The 19,347-nt window shown below is 49.8% G+C and overlaps 9 protein-coding genes across 9 annotated transcripts; 5 read left to right on the top strand and 4 right to left on the bottom strand.

Annotated features, from left to right (window-relative positions):
- Positions 1–49: 49 nt before the first annotated feature.
- Positions 50–899, top strand: MIND_00056200 (uncharacterized protein; the record flags this gene model as incomplete). Its single annotated transcript, XM_037357528.1, has 3 exons — positions 50–215; positions 288–355; positions 402–899. 3 exons carry the CDS (start codon positions 50–52, stop codon positions 897–899), a joined length of 732 nt encoding a protein of 243 aa, XP_037225438.1.
- Positions 900–1,038: 139 nt separating this feature from the next.
- MIND_00056100 (Glyco-hydro-cc domain-containing protein) lies at positions 1,039–2,139 on the top strand (the record flags this gene model as incomplete). Its single annotated transcript, XM_037357527.1, has 3 exons — positions 1,039–1,355; positions 1,411–1,607; positions 1,658–2,139. 3 exons carry the CDS (start codon positions 1,039–1,041, stop codon positions 2,137–2,139), a joined length of 996 nt encoding a protein of 331 aa, XP_037225437.1.
- A 166-nt stretch (positions 2,140–2,305) lies between these two features.
- MIND_00056000 (Cell division control protein 42) lies at positions 2,306–3,073 on the bottom strand (the record flags this gene model as incomplete). Its single annotated transcript, XM_037357526.1, has 5 exons — positions 2,306–2,371; positions 2,422–2,756; positions 2,803–2,875; positions 2,923–2,979; positions 3,026–3,073. 5 exons carry the CDS (start codon positions 3,071–3,073, stop codon positions 2,306–2,308), a joined length of 579 nt encoding a protein of 192 aa, XP_037225436.1.
- Positions 3,074–3,435: 362 nt separating this feature from the next.
- On the top strand, positions 3,436–6,135 carry MIND_00055900 (uncharacterized protein; the record flags this gene model as incomplete). The annotated part of the gene is made up of 15 exons (XM_037357525.1): positions 3,436–3,685; positions 3,741–3,910; positions 3,961–4,072; positions 4,120–4,209; positions 4,260–4,304; positions 4,349–4,725; positions 4,778–4,846; positions 4,898–5,042; positions 5,094–5,211; positions 5,256–5,318; positions 5,371–5,543; positions 5,588–5,724; positions 5,777–5,800; positions 5,849–5,981; positions 6,034–6,135. Exons 1-15 carry the CDS (start codon positions 3,665–3,667, stop codon positions 6,133–6,135), a joined length of 1,779 nt encoding a protein of 592 aa, XP_037225435.1. The 5' UTR covers positions 3,436–3,664.
- A 370-nt stretch (positions 6,136–6,505) lies between these two features.
- MIND_00055800 (uncharacterized protein) lies at positions 6,506–7,202 on the bottom strand (the record flags this gene model as incomplete). The annotated part of the gene is made up of 4 exons (XM_037357524.1): positions 6,506–6,731; positions 6,778–6,915; positions 6,964–7,100; positions 7,143–7,202. 4 exons carry the CDS (start codon positions 7,200–7,202, stop codon positions 6,506–6,508), a joined length of 561 nt encoding a protein of 186 aa, XP_037225434.1.
- Positions 7,203–8,057: 855 nt separating this feature from the next.
- MIND_00055700 (3-hydroxyisobutyrate dehydrogenase) lies at positions 8,058–9,229 on the top strand (the record flags this gene model as incomplete). The annotated part of the gene is made up of 6 exons (XM_037357523.1): positions 8,058–8,255; positions 8,299–8,326; positions 8,380–8,461; positions 8,509–8,956; positions 9,002–9,156; positions 9,205–9,229. The coding sequence occupies 6 exons, from the start codon at positions 8,058–8,060 to the stop codon at positions 9,227–9,229; spliced, it is 936 nt and encodes a 311-aa protein (XP_037225433.1).
- Positions 9,230–9,726: 497 nt separating this feature from the next.
- On the bottom strand, positions 9,727–11,947 carry MIND_00055600 (uncharacterized protein; the record flags this gene model as incomplete). Its single annotated transcript, XM_037357522.1, has 10 exons — positions 9,727–9,888; positions 9,937–10,078; positions 10,130–10,332; positions 10,378–10,542; positions 10,589–10,749; positions 10,796–10,963; positions 11,021–11,135; positions 11,183–11,222; positions 11,270–11,556; positions 11,603–11,947. The coding sequence occupies 10 exons, from the start codon at positions 11,945–11,947 to the stop codon at positions 9,727–9,729; spliced, it is 1,788 nt and encodes a 595-aa protein (XP_037225432.1).
- Positions 11,948–12,262: 315 nt separating this feature from the next.
- Positions 12,263–15,425, bottom strand: MIND_00055500 (uncharacterized protein; the record flags this gene model as incomplete). Its single annotated transcript, XM_037357521.1, has 7 exons — positions 12,263–13,581; positions 13,634–14,117; positions 14,171–14,260; positions 14,310–14,396; positions 14,456–14,629; positions 14,682–14,897; positions 14,943–15,425. 7 exons carry the CDS (start codon positions 15,423–15,425, stop codon positions 12,263–12,265), a joined length of 2,853 nt encoding a protein of 950 aa, XP_037225431.1.
- Positions 15,426–15,517: 92 nt separating this feature from the next.
- On the top strand, positions 15,518–19,344 carry MIND_00055400 (Phytanoyl-CoA dioxygenase; the record flags this gene model as incomplete). The annotated part of the gene is made up of 22 exons (XM_037357520.1): positions 15,518–15,652; positions 15,695–15,746; positions 15,799–15,961; positions 16,017–16,323; positions 16,370–16,483; positions 16,536–16,714; positions 16,758–16,791; positions 16,838–16,851; positions 16,900–17,166; positions 17,417–17,495; positions 17,546–17,611; positions 17,994–18,110; positions 18,158–18,225; positions 18,275–18,357; positions 18,412–18,443; positions 18,490–18,556; positions 18,609–18,647; positions 18,695–18,703; positions 18,762–18,780; positions 18,832–18,841; positions 18,886–19,123; positions 19,175–19,344. The coding sequence occupies exons 1-22, from the start codon at positions 15,542–15,544 to the stop codon at positions 19,342–19,344; spliced, it is 2,238 nt and encodes a 745-aa protein (XP_037225430.1). The 5' UTR covers positions 15,518–15,541.
- Positions 19,345–19,347: the final 3 nt, after the last annotated feature.

Raw genomic sequence — 19,347 nt, 5'->3', positions numbered from 1 at the left:
GTGATGCAGATCACCCGAGCATTACCACGCCACGGCTAATGCGGCCAGAATGCGGTTTCTCCAGCAGCGAACAGTGTTTGCAGCCTTGTTGGCCACGGCTGCGGCCATCTACTACCCCTCTTTGGCGGCACTCTTCCAAGAAGTTCGGACAAATGTCGTGCGGAAGTCAGGCCCGGCGGGCCGACTGTTGTCTTGGAGTGTTATAAGTACTGCCGGTCAGTGGATAGCCCTCTCGAGTCATTCAATTATGCGCCTCTTGACACGAATCCCTTCTGTCGACCTTATAGAGCCCGACCCCGAGTTCAGTGCACTCATGAATGACCCAGGGACAGAGCCGGTTTTTGTGGTGGTCATGGTGCGTTCATTGCCCAATTCAGTCGAATGATTGAAAGGCGCTGTAGGGAGTTTCTGGGACGGGGAAATCGACATTGGGGGCTGCATTGGCGCGGGCGATAAGCCTGCCATATATCGACGGAGACGACCTTCACCCCAAATCGAATGTGGACAAGATGACAAGGGGCCAGCCGCTGACCGACGAGGACAGAGAGCCGTGGCTGCAGAAGATTCGGAGCACAGCGGAAGAAATGGCGGGGAATGGGCAGAAAGGCGTCGTTATTGCGTGCTCGGCACTTCGACGGGTTTACCGTGAGGTCCTTAGAGGAAATGACAGCAAGGGCAAACTGAGGACATACTTCGTGTTCATTGACGGCTCGAGGGACTTTTTGCTGGACCGGATGGAGAAACGGACAGCACATTTTATGAAGTCGAATATGCTTGATAGCCAACTCGCGACGCTGGAGCATCCTGGAGGGGAAGAGGGTGTGTTTGTAGTCCCGGTCACCGATGAGACGCCCATAAAGGTGGAAAAGTCGGTTGCCTGGCTCAAGACCAAGTTATGATGACGTGGGGGACTGATAAGATAAGATGTAGATTTTTTTTTCTTCTCGCGTAACAAGATGACGTCGACATCTGTGCCTCGCCCCACCTCTCAGTTGGCTATAAAAGCAGCCAAGACGATGCATGAGTGGCAAACCCATCATGACTTTAACGCTAACGACCTGTTTGCTATTTCTCTTTCCTCTTCTCATCTCAGCCCATCCAACTTCACGAGCAACGACCGTAACGAGCACCTCTAAAGCCGGACTAGCGGGTGGTGGAGACATGGCTCAGTTCCAGAAGACAGGGAAGGTCTCGTGGTATTATACGTGGGGGCTTTCATCTGGCGAAGACACCGACCTCGAGTTTGTCCCCATGCTTTGGGGCCAAAAAGACGTCGCTGGCTGGACCGACCCAAACAATGGCATCAACGCGACTATCGCGGCAAGAAAGCCGACAGCGATACTGGGCATGAATGAGTACGTGTCTTGACTATGATCAACACGCCAAAAGCTCATTTTAGCTATCAAAAAGACCGCAAGAAAAGGGCCAGTCGAATCTGACACCTCAGCAAGGTGCTGATATGTGGAAAACGTATCTGGAGCCATTACGCGCTCAGGGAATCAGATTAGGCAGTCCAGCACCATCGAGCGCACCGTCAGGAAAGACGTGGATTCAAGATTTCTTGACAGCCTGCGCTGGTGGTTGCACTGTCGACTTCATTGCGTTGCGTCAGTTTGTTTCTTAGCTCTTCACGTCCGCTGCTAAGGCAACAGCATAGACTGGTATGACGTGAACGCCACACATTTCATCAACTACCTCAACGATTTCCACTCGACGTTCAATCTCCCGATATGGGTGACCGAATGGGCATGTCAGAACTTCAACAACGGACCGCAATGCACCGCCCCAGACATAGCCCTGTTGCTGAATCAGACACAAGCCTTCATGGATTCGCAGGACTGGGTAGAGCGATATGCCTGGTATGGTACTATGCGAGTCGGAGACCTCAACATTAATTCACTCGATGCGATGCTGACCAACGATGGCAAGCTCAATGATCTGGGCGAGCAGTATATTGGCGCAGAGGCACCAAAGACAAGTGGAGCCTCTCCGATTGGTACTGGTACTGGCGGCGCTCGACCGACTGGTAGTGGCGGTGGTGGGCTGCCTGGGCTGCCGGGCAATGCAGATTCATACTCTTCCAGCTGGTTGAAGACATGCTTCGCGTTGGTTGCCGTGACTTTGTTTCAGTTGTTTTGAGTGGGGAGCCATGTAGAGATCGTGACGCGGACTCTTTTTTTTCAAGAGCACACAATAACTGTATCCATAGTACAATACCCAATACCTGGAATATAATAGTTAACCAATGGGTTCATAAGGGAGAAAGGCATTACCCTGGGAAACCTACTGTCCCCAAGTATTGCTATCATAGAATGGTGCACCGAGAAGGTGACTTTCGCTTTGCTTTCCCCTCTATTGCAGCTGCAAATGCCTAAGGAGAGATTGTTATTCGTTCAAACTCGCTGAAAATGGAGAGTGCACCTCATCGAACAGTTCCTTCAATCCTTCTTGAGTGAGGCCGCTGCATTCCACATATCTTGACGCGCTGAGCTCGCGCGAAAGACGCAAACCTTGTTCTGCAGAAATAGGACGACGGTGTTCGTTCGCCAGGTTTTCGACAGTCTCAGCATTGTCACGAAGGTCGGTCTTCATCGCAACTAGGATCAGGGGGACTCCAGGACAGTGATGCTCAGCCTCGGGAAACCATTTAGTGCGACAGCTCTCGAAGGAAGAGAAGGATTCGACAGAGAAGCAGACAAGAAAGACATCGGTAAGCGGATAACTGAGCGGACGCAGGCGATCATATTCTTCACTCCCTATTCGACGCTTCAGAAACAGATATCACGCTCATTCAGAACCCACCTGCCGTATCGAATAGTCCGTGGTTGTAAGGCACTCCGTCTACGACGACATTTTCCGCGTAGCTGCAAAAAATCTGGTTGCAGATCAGGATAAGAATCTCCGAGATGCAAGTGAACTCACAGAGGGGCAATAATCCGCCGGAAACTTCTTGCTCGTGTAAGAGTAAAGCATCGAGGTCTGAATTTTATTCAAATTCCAGGTGTGAGGATTTATTTAAGATTACCTTCCCAACCCCATCATCTCCCAAGACTGTTGTTTTAATCCTTTTCATGGTCAACAAGGAAGAGGTGAGGCACTGTCATTGCCAAGCTAGAGTCGGGTAGAGTCACAACGTCACAAGATGTTATTGACCGCGTCGGGGGCTGTGTAACTTCATCACTTCGCACATCGGCCCGAACTCTCTTACTGAAGACCATGTCTGAACCGCGCACCAAGCGTCGACTACTAGGTCCATCTAAAGAATACTACCAACGGCTAATATTAACCGCCCTCTGTAGGTGCTTGTGACTTTTGCAAACGGAGGAAGAGTGAGTAAGTGGTTCTTGACATTTGAACAGGCAGCTCAATGAACTGTAACCAGTTCGGTGTATGACTTCTAGTGCCTCTATAAACCCTGCCTAACCCAACTAAGGTGATGGTGGACAACCAGGAACTCGATGTAGCCACTGTGTTCGCAACGGAATCGACTGCACTCATGCAGATATATTCAAGGTGCAGCTAATTCGAATCTTTATCCGTTACCACTTGCTCAACAAACATAACAAGACTTTATCTTCGGCCAAAAGGTTTTCCCGGCTCCTTTGCGCCTCGTTTCTAACAGTTGAGTAGCTATGTTGCGGCGTTGGAACAGCGCGTCGAGAAGATGGAGGCATTGCTCCGCAAGGTCCAGTGAATAGACTCAGATCAATGACTCAGGCCTTGCTCACGTTATCATTCAGCTCCTTCCTGGAATAGATTTTACGGAACATTTAGAAAACGACACGGATATAGAGCCTCTCCGTCCACATCCCGTTGAAGCACTTCCACGAAATGATGCAGACTCTATTGCGCAGACCCTCAGTAAGCTACAGCTCGATCCAGAGAAGAACCGATTTTTCGGCAAATCGAGGTGCTTAGCCTGCAGTCTGGATGGTCTCGCATTACTGAGGCCAATCCAAGTGGAATTCAGCTCGTCCAGGTTGCGCTTAACTTCCAAAGTAACCTCACAGGTATTGCACCAGAGATTACCCGAAGACTACAAAAGAGGACGGAGTTTTGGCAGCCCGCCTTTGTACGCACTTCTTGCTCGTCTTGTTGAATTCTCTGATCATGTCATAGTGGATATACCCGCCTTTGGGAGATGATAGTCCCAAATATGAATTCCCGGAACCCGCGCTCATGACATCCCTAATCGACCTCTATTTCGAGGCAAGGCTTTACTTTTGTCCTAAAAAACCGCATTGATATGACCGGCTCAGCGAATACATCCATATTACCCACTTCTACATCAACCCACTTTCCGCGTAAGTTTTGTTTGGATAGAATTTAGCTTTCAACCCTCCCAAAGACCCAGGTCGCAGACGAGCTACACTTGCGGGATCATCGATTCGCAGCCACGTTACTCATGGTCTGTGCTCTAGGAGCACGTCATTCAGAAGATCCTAATGTGCTGCTCGACAACTCCTTCCTCCGTCATACCGCCGGCTGGAAATGGCATAATCAAGTTCGCGTTCTACCCAAGAACTTGATCTACAAGCCAGACCTCTATGAGCTACAAACAATAGCACTATCAAGCATATACCTTCAAGGCCTCTCATCAACAGCGATCGGCTGGAATCAAATTGGCTTTGGTTTACGACGGGCTCAAGATGTTGGGGCTCATCGGCGGCGGAAGGATGCATTGTCCAACTCTGCCGACAATGAGCGATGGAAGAGAGTGTTCTGGTGAATCAATGACATTTCCCAGCAAGTATTCGCTGATATCGCGCGTTTCTAGGGTCTTGTTATGTCAAGAATGGGACACAGGTACCACTACAGGGCGACCCATTGCGATGCATGAACAAGAGTGTGTCAAGTACCCTTGGATCGTGTTCGTCATGACTGATTCGTAATCAAGTTTTGACCAAGTCTATCCCATCGAGTGTGATGACGAATTCTGGGACACCAATTTTGAGCAACCCAGCAATAAACCTTCGCAGCTGACATATTTTATATATTTAATCAAATTACTTGAAATTCAAGCTGCGGTCACGAGCAACATTGTCATTTTTCAGACTTTCTCAAAGTAGTTTGTGCTCAACTCTTTTTTCTAGTACATTACTCGGAAACCAAGGGACTTCTCTGGTCAAGTCTCCTCTCCCTCGGACGCACAGAGCATAATGGCGTTCGATTCATCACTCAACTCTTGGTTGTCGCAGGTTCCAGACCATCGTAGGTGGTCTTCAACGTCACGCTCTCAGTCTTACAGTCTTCAGTAAAATGGGACCCAGAGCGTCAAGACAAGATTCATTTCCACCAGTCAGCGCTACTGCACACTCGTATGAAAATTTCCTCGTCGTTATCATGTTTCAGCTCATCAAGGTTGGGCAGGCTTTTTCTACGTCCAGATCCTCCTTCATCGGCCATTCATTCCAGCTCCTCTCGAACTCACAAAAGCCGGGGCTCTCCCTTCCCTTGCTATATGTACCAGTGCGGCACGCTCTGTCGTCGGGATCTTCGAAGCGCTGTTGAAACGCAACGAACACTTGGAATCCTTCTTCTTGGTAGGCTTGAAGATAACATCGGTTGTCATACCCACCACTTGCAGACAATGGCATTCACGGCTGGCATTGTCCTCCTGCTCAACGCATGGAGCGGGAAGCGATCCGGTTTCGCTTACAATCCAGTCAAAGAATTGGAGCAAGTTGAGATGTGTCTGAAGCTTTTGCGGTCAGGCGAAGAACAGTGCGTTGTTTGATTTTTTCGCGTTGGGTTTCTTACATGATGTCGTCGGTAGACATCGGGTAGCAGGACGTTACAGGTAACTCTTGAATTGAACCGCTAGCTCTGGTTCTGGACAATCCGTTAGCGACATCCTCACGCGATTGATGGATGCTGGAGCTCGAGATACCCTTGAAGTTCTCCTCGATATGAAGCCGCCTGCGTTGACGGTTGTGCCCCCTTCGCCTCAGCCTGGCTACGAAGCATATTCAGCTCAGGACGTAAGCCTTGGGCCATTCTGTAACAGTCGACGCTAACATTCATTGCTGGCAGTGGTCTTATTCTAACTTTCCCAACCTCGATAATTTGTTGAACACTGACTCGCCCTTTGTGTTCCCTGACGGAGATTTCCCAAGGTCTAGGCAATCTCAATGAGACGATGCTGCAAACGGGCATTGGTGTTGGCACTAGCGATGACCCCAGCATTTTGTCTATGTGGTCAACGGCGCCGTCGGGTTTCAATGTTGACGATTGGTCCTACATAATGGCAGAAGATCAATATGGAGAACCGACTCGTCCTATGTACCCGTGAGGGCCTTGCTTTCTTCACTGTCAATCTGCTGCTGTTTATTCAACGAATGCTTCTAGTGCAAACCCCAGTGCGAAAGACGAGCCCTATCTTCGCAGAGAGGCGGGGTGCGGTTTTTGGAGTTGAGACTGGCGAGCCATTGGACAAAAAAAAGACCCCATTAGCACGATGCAGCCCAAGTACAGTAGAATACAAGTAAGTGGTGTTGATACAGATTCACAGATGAGTCCTCCTTGATTTCCGGTAACGACCGATAACACCGCACGAAGCGGTAGCGAATACGCAAGAGAGAGAGACGAGTCCGCCCAGGGTCAACCAACACGCGTTGCCGTAGTCTGCTTCGATATTTTGCTTTTTTAGAGCGGTACGGGCCACGCCAAATAGAACCATATCGAAGAGGAAAGCGAGAAGGCAGACGACAGAGCCTAGAGCACTGAACAAACTTTGGACGAGTGAGAAGATCAACCAAGGGGCGAAAAAGTGTTCACACTGTGGAAGACGACGCCATGCGACTGTAGATGGGCAGCCCCGAAATGAGAGACAGAGCTGATAGTCCGGCCGCGATTGGGTGAAGGATGAGAGCACGAGTGAGATTGAGAAAGAGTGGGGTATCGAGTGTTCTAGGGCTTCAAGTATGGTCAGGAAGTGCTAATCGAGACCTCGTTACAACCTACTTGAAGTTGGCCACCGCGTCAAACCGGTATCCGACAGAGACATGGCTTCCAGAGAATCCCCAGACGCCAAAAACGACGGACCCAGCGCGTAAAAAATAGATTTTGGCCCAAACTGGGGCGGATACAGATACAAATGTCTAGGAAATGAGAGAAATCTGGAATAGGTAATAGCCACGGACGAGGAGGACGGTTGCACAAAGCGAAAACCAGATCGACGCAAGAGAGTGAAGAGAGGCCATGGCCACGGGTATATGGGAAACGAGAACAAGGGACTTTTAGCTGTCACGGTCGCGGTGTTACAACGATAACTACAAATTCTTCATTTACTCTCTGGAAATTCCCCGCTTGCTTTCATCTTCGCGATGGCAGCATCTGCTATGCGGAAACTGGTTATGCCTGTGGGTATACCACAGTACACAGCCGTTTGCAATAATGTTTCGCGGATTTCACTGTTGGTGGGTTGGCTTTAGCTGCTCTTACTGGGTTCAACGTACGCACATCTCCGTAGCCCCATTCATGATCGCACCTCTAACATGACCAGCCAGCTTAGTCGCGTTAGTGAGGGTTACTGGCCATGCTGTTCATTGATACCTCCTCCGATTTGCCTTGCGATGCTAGAAGAGCCAGATTGATTAAGCTTCGCTGTTTGAGCTCCAACCCGGCTGTGGAACGGTTAATACCGCGCCGTCTTAAACAAGGGGATCACTTTCGTCTAGTCCATATGGTACCCCAGGCAACCTTAATGGACTTCAGCGGATAGAGAACCAGATGCGACAGATGCGAACCTCTGTCGTCAACTACCGTCGAGTCGGACTCGAGCCTGCTTCTAGCGCACTGCTCACCTGCTGCATTGGCCTCATAAACTCGGAAACGCCATTTTTAAGCTGATTGTTGACGTATTCATCTCCCTAATGTGGTGAGGTCAACCTGGCAAACGCAATAACTCTGTCGCCTACCATGACTTTGCGGCGGTATTCCATACCTGCATCGTACAACTCCTGGTGGGCATTCTCGTTTGGCCGTTCCATGGTCAGTTGCGCGGCTCAAGCTTCACGCCAGAATCACACGGCCTACCTTCCCTCGCAAATTCTCTCATGTTACCGCCTCAACGACTAGGATGGATTGGGTTGGGTGCCATGGGATGGCCTATGGCCAAGCAGCTACTGGCTAATTATTCTAGCGCGACTTTAACGGTCTATGACATCGAACAGTCCCTCCTTGAAAAGTTTGCGAGTGAGGAACCAGAGCGCGTTAAAATAGCATCCAACGCGAAACAAACCGCGCTCGAATCTGTAGGTGCCCCATTTTCAAAAGAAAACGCTAACATGTCGTCAGGATTGGGTGTTCACCATCGTCCCTGAGGGCCAGTCAACCCAAATATCCTACAATACGTGTCTGCTGACCCGCCTTTGGTAGGTAAACACGTTCGACAGGTATATCTGGATGAGGAATCTGGCATCTTGGCCGCAGACATCATAGGCAAGACATTTATTGACTGGTATTTCTTCCACCTCGTCGTAAACTCTGTACTCAAAGCAGGAAAAGCTCGACAATTGACCTCGAAACCTCCTCGGAGGTCGGCGCAGCAGTCATTTCCGCAAAAGCGGCCTGTTTTGTTGACGCGCCGGTATCTGGAGGGACGGCTGGGGCAGCCAAAGGCACGATTACGTTCATGGTCGGAATAGCTCCAGAGGACCCATATTTCCCGGTCATCCAGACGATTCTCTCCACCATGGGAAGGACTGTCAACGCAATGGGAGGAAAGGGGTTAGGCTTGGCTGCTAAACTTTCCAACAACTACTTGAGTGGCTGCATCGCGATCGCCTTATCGGAGGCAATGTCCATTGGAATGAAGCTTGGGATTGAACCAAAACTTCTCAGCGACACCTTCGATAAAGGCACTGGCGCGAACTGGGTTAACAAGGTTATGAACCCCGTGCCTGGTGTGTGCCCTGATGCAGCGACGAGCAAAGGATATATAGGTGGCTTCAAGGTCTGTTTGTTTCCTGCGAAGGGCAGAAGGCTGATGATTCTTCAGGTGGAGCTCATGGAGAAAGACGTCCGATTGGCCACTCAAGCAGCGCATCAAGTCGGCGTAAAACTCGCATTGGGAGACGCAGTCGTATCTACATATTCTCAGACAGCAGCTGATCCAGCATTCAGAGGAAAGGACAGTCGTGTCGTATATCAGTGGTATGGTTGGCACCATGAAGCTTTGGTTGACGCTTTTGACGCTTTCAGGTTGAATCACCCGTCTACCGAATAACGCGGTCACGTTGATCCAAGCGTTTTTTTTTCTTTCTTCAGTGGATTCTTCGAATACTGCTTTGTACGAAGGGGTCACAGCGTGTAGGTATAAAACCAGACTTTCTTGCAAGCTCCCAACATCTGAACTAAACTGATGAACGCTCTTTCCACCAAAGTCAAAAACCTCTTTCGCAGGTCCGTGCACCCAACCAGTAAAGTGGCAAATTGTTGATTTTTCGTAGTAATGGGAAAGCTTCGGCGCCGGTCGCCACTGAATCGTCATGGACCAAACCTGTTTATAAAGGCCGCAAGCCACTCACCGTTTCCGACATTCACAGCCACGTTCCTCTCCAGAAGAAGCAACCCGTAGATTCATTCTATGACGATATGGGGAGGCGGCTACCTCTCAGAGCTGATCGCGACCATACCCGGCTGGCAAGCAGCCGCCAGGGAAGAAACACCATCTACTTCAGCGACGTGGACTTGCTCGGCGTGTAAAATACCATCAAGACAACTCTACCATATTCTTTTCACCATTGTAAATCTCGTGAGATCTTCTAATTTGACTCTCTCCTTCTTACCTCCTCCTCCTTCTGGTCGCCGTTCCCCCATGTCAGGTAACCTTGGCGCGTCGTCCCGCTTATTGTCGAGAAGTGTCTTAAGTTCACGGTTATATCGCTGCAGAACTCTTGGTCAGACAATGTCATAAACCTCCGAGAGACTGACTTGTTCTTCTCGGCCTTCCCCGATCGGGTCGCGACCAAAGTCATTCACTTTGTCCTCCACTTCACGAGCATCCATGCCTGCCTTGCGCCGTGCTGCATAACTTAAAAGGTTAACGCCAAGGATGACTTTGACCACCACAAAACTTGGAAAACAGATCAGCACATAGATCGAGTTTAGACCAAGGGCTGGTTACCAAAGCCAGAACAAGGCTGTCATCGTTGCCCACTTGAGATAGTGCAAAATCTCGGCGCTCGACAACGACATCCAGCTGGCTGAGCGAAGGGTGAGTACCACGCCTACGGACTGCGACCCAATGAGGATGGCGAGCACTGCGAGAGGCAACGATGCAAAGCCCAAGCGTCGGGCGACGAGAGGCGATTGATCAACATAGGCGTGCTGTAATGATGTCGGAACTTGCCCAAGACAACAAGTCAGGCTTACCTTACGAGCCCCACGACGGTTTACAGCACTGCCGCTGGCCAGGTCACGACAGAGGACATCAGTGTACCGCTCGTAAACGGAAGGCCGAATATGATTAAATTTGGTAATGAACGCGTGCTTCAACCAGTCGACGAGCATTTCAGAGACCAGAACAGTCAAAACAGGCTGCTGACAAGTTAGGGTTCACGACAAGGAATCAGCGAAAACTGACATATGAGATTGTCCACAGAATATTGTTGCCCCAGACCCAGCCAAAGCTCTTGGGGAGGATAAAGCCTTCTGTAAAGCTGAATTCTGAGCCGCTCAGCTCTATAAGGTTCCTGAAAGCCACAACAAACAACATTAGAGCGAGAGTGAACCGTTCAACGATGTCTGATTATGGTTACTCTCAAGGGAACAGCATCAACTCAGGATTCACCTGCGCAAGTAATCTGGAAGAGGTTGTCCTTCTCAAACTTTTTGAAAACGCTGCCTTTGATCTCGACGAACTGATTCGACACCAAGAGGGTAAGAAGCGCATGGTCATAAGAGTTCACAGCGACGTTTAACGCGATGAGTTGATAGACCATCACAAGAGAATGTGCAACTGGACCAGTTTTTTATTATTATTCACGTATTTTTTTGGAAATTACTGCACGCGCACCATTGTACAGCGTTGCCAACACAAAGAAGAGTAAGGGACGAAAGGTGTGGGATGTCACAGGAATCCTATGAGATAGTGGCTCAAGGGTGGAACGTGAAAACAAGCAGTCCAAGATCTAGAGAGTGTAAGCCACGAGGTATGGATGTATGAGCAAAGCATAACGCGCATCTTGTCCAATTGAAGCGCAGAGCCTGTCTCCAATCTTGAAAGGGTCAAGGCTGGCTAATTTACTTTTGCCTGGGTACGAACACACTAACTTCAAGAGCGTTGAAGATGACATAGAGCTTGATGGTTTCTTGACCACGAATGAAATGGTAAATTTTGCTCGCGTCCGTAAGAGGCGTCAATATGAGGACGGAAACCACGAGTAACAGCATTCGCAGGATGTCCGCTTTCTGCGATGGGGGGAGTGGGGGTGCTGATCTTGAGAGCGTATTGAGAAAGAGTCTCGGCCACGCAAGGGCGAAGCGGATGGGGAGAATCGTAAAGGTGTAGAGGAATGAGTCGAGACACAAGACAAAGCCGAAGCCAATTATCTGAGAATTTAAAGAGTAGATGTTTCATTTTACGGACAATTCTCACCTTTTCTATCGCTAATGGTATTTGAAGAAAATTGCTGACGCGGTCCCACTTGAGTTCTTGGTGTGAGTCGAAGTCGGTAGCAAGTAGTTCTTCGCGTAGGTAGTCCCATATAGAGAATGGGACTGGTTGCTGTGAGTCTGATAAAGATATGCCAGAAACGGCGGTGAGGGGGGTCAGAGGCGGAGTTGGTGGTGAACGCGAAACAGGTGATGGAGGAAGCGAGGCATATATATGAGGGCGGTCTATTGTGGCGGGACTGAAGGATGGCTGAGGTAGCCTAGAGTAAACGTCTGCCACAGATGCAGAGCTAAAGCGTCTCTTTAATTTGCGACGACTATTAGGCATTGTGTAGAGAGGTTTTACTTCCGGTCACGCTCACGTGCTGTCATTCCACTGAGCATGCATTTTCTAGTACAGTTTACAGCGAGCGAAACTCCTCAACAGTAACGCGAAGTAAACGAAATCCACAGAACCAAATAACAGTTAGATGACGTCTCCGAAAGAATAGATAAGGTCAGAAAAGGCCAGAAAGGATCGTGATTGGGTGTTGATACAGAAACGGGAACGAGCGTGTGCAGGTAGGATCCCAAGATTAAGAGCTGCGAGAGTATTTGAAAATGAATTAATGCCAGGGTCGTGAAAGCAAGAGGACAATGACGGTCATGTGACGTAGAGCGTAACCTGTCCACCAGGACGATAGTGCTCAAAAGCCATTTGCACGTCCTCTGTTGAGCCTAATGAGACCATGTCACCATCTTCATCTCGATATTTGACCCGGAGTGGGCCATCGTCACGACGAGGGCCACATAACCGGATTTTCCGTCCCACTTTCTCAACGAGGTCTTCATATTCGGTCATTCTAGGGACCTGAATGACGAAGATGTCCTGGTGGAAATAGACTTTGATCTTGACAGGTGGGTACGGTGAGTGACTGCCAGCTCCGTTGTGCATAGACGAGCCAGTCAACGAAGATTCACTCGAGTCGAATGGAGTGATTGGTGAAGAACTGTTAGGCGAGTGCGAATAATCAGAGCTGTTGTCGCCGGTCGATTGACTAGAACCACTCTCTCGCCTGTTCGAACTATTCCATTGATTGCTGTTGTTGTTGTTAACTGGAAGTGGTGGGGGTACGGCGCGAGGAACATATGCTTGAGGTTGACTTGCACTCCGTGACCTACTCATAATGGGTGCGGGAGCCGGAGGAAGAGCTGATGATGGGGCAGGTGATGGCGCTGGCGGTAAACCGGGAGTACGGAAGTCAGAGCCAAGTCTTGTGGAGCTGAATTGACTGCGAAGAGGGGGACGGGGACGTTGGCCTGCTCCAATACTGCCATTCTCAGATGGACTATAGCTGGATGCACTTGAATTGATACGATTCTGCCGCGAACGAACGGTGGCTGCGGCAGAGGGAGGGAGGTTATTGTTGCGCCATTGGGCCATAACTGGACCATTCGTGTCTTCTGTGACAGCACGTGGTCGGTCGTAGCCTGGAATAGCGTCGTGTTCAGGAGGCAGACTCTGTGCGTTCATGCGGCGATTACCCATAGGGGTTCCTCGTCCGGATGGGGGATAATTCGAAGGTGGGTAGTCTTCAAGGTCATCTTCATCAGGATCAAAGCCAAAGTTGTCCGATGGTGGATACCCTTGGGGTCCACCATAGAAGTTATTGCCAGCTGGTGGAGCTTGGTTGTAAACGCTGTCGCCGCGGCTACGAGTAGAATAGTTGGCCTGAGACATATAGCCTGATGTCTGGGAAGCGGTGGCAAACAACGAAGGCTGACGCGGATTGGTGCTGTTGGCAATCTTCGACATACCACGCTCAGAAGCCCGACGCTGAGCAGACTCACGAATGAGCCGGTTGATTTGGGTTTCCCATTGTCGCCTCTGATCTTCAGTGCGACAGCGGAGAGTAAAGAACTCAAGATCGTCATCGCCTTTCCACCACACTGCAAGAGGATAGTGGGTTGGAATGCCTGAAGCTGCATTGATCGGAAATGAGTATCCGGCAAAGTGAAACAAGGTTTTACGGACCGGTAGAGGTTCTGGGCGACACTGGGACAGCCTGAGTTACGTTGCCAAGGAAGATTCGACCCTTGAGAAGAAGAGGAGTATTTCGTCGCTGGGGTTGTCCAACACCACCGGGGAGAGAAAGGGTGGGAGGGGCCGACTGCTTCTTCAGTATCGAGTTGCTCTTGCTGACCTTCTTGCCTGGAGGAGCCGCGAGAGCCTCCTTGCAACAAAGAATGATCTTTTCGAAGAGGAAAACATGATACTCCCGGTCGATGTCGGATTTGGTCACCACGAATAGATCATCAAGTAGAAGTTCGCCGAAGTTTTCCAAATGATGGCCTTTCCAATCGTCAACGCGGGATTGAAGAGACTTGACGGTCTGTTCATTCTCGGCACGACGTCGCGCTTCGTTGATTTTGTCGGCTATTCGTTTAACAGCTTGCGACCCTGCCTCCAATTCGTCAAAGTAGGCATATTCGGCGGCGGATGTAGCTTTGATGAGAGACTGGAATGGCGTGTGATGAACGGACAGATACAGGACAGAGAGCGGATACGCACGTCGAACAAGAGAGGATACTTGCAGATACGCTGAATAGGCTTGATGAGGAAGGCATCAAGGCCTTTGACATTGATAAGGTGGTTGAGCGCCTGTCACGATGTCACACATTCGGTTTCCAAGTCGACCAACTTTACTCACAGCGAGGGTCTGTTCATTCGCAGAGACAAGGTCGGCGGCGTTTGTGTAGTTCGCGGCATAAGGTTCATAGCACATAAACTCTTCCTCCTATGAAAGGAAAGGACAGTGAGATAAAGTGGTGCCCATATTGAGAACAAAGAGCATACGGTCTGCACGAAAGGTTGGCCCCATCGCTGGTCTGGCCACGAGAGTTCGGCGATTCCTTCTAACTTGATGAGGAACTTGCGTTGGAAGTTAAGCAACTTGTTGAGATTGGGGAACAGGAGATGGATGGTGTCTTGGTCAATCAGGTTACTCTGGGATAATGCAGCGGCATATTTCTGGAAAGGAGAGTGAGATGGCTGGATATAGCTCGAATGACTCAAGACACACCTGCATCACTTCGAGGTCTTGTACGTATTTTCGCTCCGTATCGACCATCTCACGAAGGACATTGATGCGAGCGGTTTGTTTAGCATTGGCTGGCGGAGCGGGTACTTGCTCGCCAGCATATGAATCTTGTGACGCTAGGAGAGCGGGAGAAGGTGGAGACGTCTCAAACGCCTCTGGTGGCAAATGTTTGACGATAGCAGCCACGGTCTCGACGACCTATGGGAGTCAGTGAATGACATCGAAGAGGCAGTTGAAACGCACCTTGACGAGGCCATCGGTCGAATCACGATTCCAGAGGTCAGTGACTGTGAAGAGTTCACATCCGGGAATGTTTGATGCGACCTTGTCTGAACGGATCTGCATGGCGAAGAGGGCGATAGCATGCTTCTGGGCGCGGTCTGGGTTGGCTTCATACTGCTCTTGGTTGAAGTCGGAGTGGTTGATTTTATTGAAACCGCCGTCCTCGGGAAGTTGATCGAAAATGTAACAGAGGGGAATGCCGAGTGAGAAGAGGTCCCATAGCTGGGTGACGGGGTCGGTCGACTGGCGGTTGTCGGGGGAGGCGAGGGAAAAGTAGTAACCGAAGCCGCGCACTTGCATCAGCCTGGCTCGAAGGGCCGAACATCGTTGGTAAAGCGAAACTGAGGCGGGCTTGTTGAGAAGGGTGTTATGGGCAACGGGGGCATCGGTAGGGAGACCAGCTGTGGAGATGATAGACTTTTTGCGCCCAGCGGTGGCGGCCATAGTCGAGATGGCGGAAGAGAACACACAGGCTGAGTGATTGATGGTAACACTCCGAATCCGTGTGTTGTGACAGTCACAGTCACACCGCATCTGGGGTCCTCACCTGCTGTATCCTCATGGCCCAGGACCTTTCAGATCTTTTTGTCGACATCATCTTTGGCTCTCCACTCCAAATATTTATTCACCAACATGTCGAAGATCGCTCAGAACTCGTTGAACTCGTCAAGGTATTACATATTAGTGCTTACCAATCCAGCTCATGCTCCAAGAAACATGGCGGCACAGTGGTCTCAGGCTACAGTGCCATCCCTTACATTCTAGGTCGCATCAACTTGGGCATCATCTTGACATCAATTAATTCCTCTCTATCTAGTCGACCCTCGTAAACAGTCTGGTCAAAACCTATTCCACCAATACTCTAGCAAGAAGGGCAAAATCGTTCTCGATGCCCGCTGGATACGCGAGTGCATCAAAGCTGGTCAACTTCAAACATTTGCTCATAATTGGGGCGGCTGCAAGGTTGATGGCACGGAACCGTATGGTTTTCTTTGTCTATCAAGAAGAAAAAACAGCATCTTAACTTGACCACAGTCAATCACAGGATTCAACTTCATCAGAACAACAACAGCAACAACCCACAATTCATGCACCTCATCCCCAGCATTTCGCATTTCAAGTCCAAGTTCAGGCTGCTGCCGCTCAGCAATGGCAACCGGCACCGCCTGAACAACCCCAGATCACTGCGACGAATGGTATTCAATCAACCGGTCAGTATGAAGACCAACGAAACTGGGCTTCTTACCCTCAACCCAATGGTGCAACGTCTTCGTATGATTATGCTCGGTATCGACAAGACGCAAGTGGTTGGCCTGCGGATGGTTCATTTTATGGACACACCGTAGGCAATCTGAATGTCTAATGCCCATCAGCTAAACTGTCCCCAGTTCGCTGCGTCTTATCAACCAACCTTCATTGAGGAAGAGAACTCAGGCCCGGAAGCCGGTCCATCCACGCCTCCAACAGATAAAACCAGGGGCCGCAAACGCGCTAGGACTGTGGTCAGCTTTGCTTCTTTTCTGAACCGGCGAATGGTTTTCTTAGTTGCTCTAGGCCACCCCCGCTCCTCCAGCTTCCTCTCTTGTCGCTAACAGCCGACTCCCTGCACGATCACCCTCTCCTCCCACCCGAGTAGTCAAGAGCACCTACGGCGGAAACTTATTCACTTCGGACGACGTCGTCTATTTGAAGAAATACATCAAGTACTGTCACGAAAGCGGCCTCGTCCTCAGGTTAGCCTTCCATTGCATCCGTCAATTGTCTGACATATGCAAGTCTTCGTGAAATTTGCGAGCGGATAGCAGTCAAAGTAGGTTCTCTGTTCTATTTTCTTTTCTGGGGTTGAAAGCGTCTAGGCACCACATCACACGTATGATACTCCTTGACAGTCAATACGATTCTTGCCGACCTCACATAGTTTCTACTCTTGGCGACGTTACTGCAACAAGCACCAAATCCGCCTGGGTGGGTATCAAATGAATGCTGATTCACCAGACACCGCCGCAGAACAAGAGACTCCCGTTGTTGTTGAACCACCGCCATCTGTCCGACTACCCGGAGGTTCCATTCATGCGTTGGGGGCCGTCGATGTATCGCCGTCAAGGGACAGATCTCCAACACCGCCTCGCGCTCTCTTTCGCAGCACTACTGGGAAAGGAGTCGCTTTTACTGACGAGGATATTACGTTTGTAGTTCGATTTCTGGCATATCGCAAGCAAGTCATTCCCTTTGTTTGATGCTTTGATTCAAGGTTGACATAAGTACTTAGGTCTCAGGGAAAGCTCGATATGGTTGCGTTTTGGAAAGATGTTGCAGCGAAAGTGGAGTGCTAAATGTCCAAAATGTTCTCTGTTAACCTCCGACAATCAGGCCCCACATCACTCCCGGGCGTCATGGATGAAGTTTTGGCGCCGACACAAACACGAACTCGAAAGGGGACCTGATGCCCCCGTTCCCGTCGCGCAACCACCGGGGAAAAAACTGCGCTATGGTCGTAGCGATGATATCATTCTAGTCAGTCCAAAACTCAAAGGGAGTAAGGTGAAAATCTGACCAACAACCAGGCCAAGTACTTCTTGAATGAAATTCAAGGCACCTCGGACAAGATATTTCAAGCTTTCGCGCAGATTGTACGCCTACCTCTTGCTCCCTTTCTTTTCCCTTTCTCAATCAGTCTGAAGCATTCCCATCACCCATGGAAGGGGTGGCAAGAACATTATCGCATACACAAAAGTGAGGTCTAAGTTTGACTGCATTGGATTACTAAGTTGATGGTGTTTCAGGTCGCATTGAGCACTACCAACAACGTTTGGCTCGAGGAGAATCATTATCGGAGGATGAAGATGGGTCTGCACACTAGTTTAACAGCAAGTATATACCACGAGCAATAATTGCTGAGTACGCTGACATCAGCGCCGTTCGAGTCACGTTATCGTTATCATGCTTGCTCCTGAACAGAAAGACCGTGTTGGCATTTTTGTAGGTGCTGGAATTATTTACTGATTCACGTAGTTCTATCGCGACGGATACCTAGTTCTCCGCGGTTTTGTCTCGCAAGAGGATGTTGGCGCAATGTTGGCTCGTTCGAAAGAACTGCTGAACGAATTCAACATCGAAGATCACCCTCTGGTGTGCCTAAGTTGTCACATTCAGAGAACGATTTGTCACCAGTTCAGACCAGGTTCACAACGGGGGATGAAGACCATGTTGGTGACGACTATTTTCTGAATTCTGGCGACAAAATGTGTGCATGCGTTCGAGTCAGATCCAAACAGACGTTGACTCTCGATCAGCCGGTACTTCCTTGAAGCAGACGCAGTCGTCGACCATAAGTTAACGCGTCCCAAAGAGCTTGCAGTGAACAAAATTGGTCACGGTGAGATGACATGCCTCGAACTCTTTCTCCAAAATGCTCAAACGAAACCTCTAGCGCTTCATGAGCTTGATCCCATATTTCGAAAAGTAAGCGGTGCCAACTACTCTCACTAATTGCTCAGAATACTACAAGGTGACGCTTGAGAATGAGCGGATGCGTACTGTGGTCCGCGATCTCGGTTTTCACAAGGATCCGTTAGGTAGGCAGATAGCGTGGCTGCCTCGTTGATTGGGGACTGTTACTCTTCACAGCTCTTCAATCCATGGTCATTACCAAGCAGCCGCGAATCGGTGAGCAGCTTCATGTTCCGTTTTGCACACATCCTCATCATAACCAGGTGGTGAAGGTGTGTTATCTGGTATATAATGCTGGCCGACAGCGTGAAGCTCACTTTCTTTCATCAGTTGGAGAACATAATGACTCGTAGGTCATCTCGTATCGGCCTCGCAGTTGTATGCTGATCACTGTTTGGAGAACTTTTTTGGTACCACCCACGCAAAATTACTCCCTGGGCTGACAATACGGCAGTATACCAACCCTCCGAGTGCACTTGGGTTTTGGATTGCCTTAGAGCAATGTACTGCCACAAATGGCGCACTGTCCTTTCTCCCTGGCTCACATTCCACACCCATCACCAAACGCTTCGTTCGGCTTCCTGGTGGCGGTACCGGGTTTGAGCCTCTCGTCGACCAGGAAGTGGCCGACCGTGTCTCAGCGGAATTGCAGGCTTCACAGAGTCGTTATATTCTTGAAACGTGTCAACCAGGTTCAAGTTATTGCACATCCAACTTTGCCTCGATCACTGACCCGCATGCAGGGGACCTTGTCTTGATTCACGGAAGTGTACTTCACAAATCTGAGCACAATTTTTCCGAGAAGACCCGCTTTGCCTATACGTTCCACATGATTGAAGCTAGCGCTGGATACGATTCGAAGAACTGGCTCCAGCCTACCGACGCTATGCCGTTCTCTCGTATTTTAACATGATAG

This window comes from Mycena indigotica (genome assembly GCF_014461135.1).
Source record: "Mycena indigotica strain 171206Taipei chromosome Unknown Mind.scaff0001, whole genome shotgun sequence".
Classification (NCBI taxonomy): domain Eukaryota; kingdom Fungi; phylum Basidiomycota; class Agaricomycetes; order Agaricales; family Mycenaceae; genus Mycena; species Mycena indigotica.
This window is presented reverse-complemented; position numbering and strand designations above follow the sequence as displayed.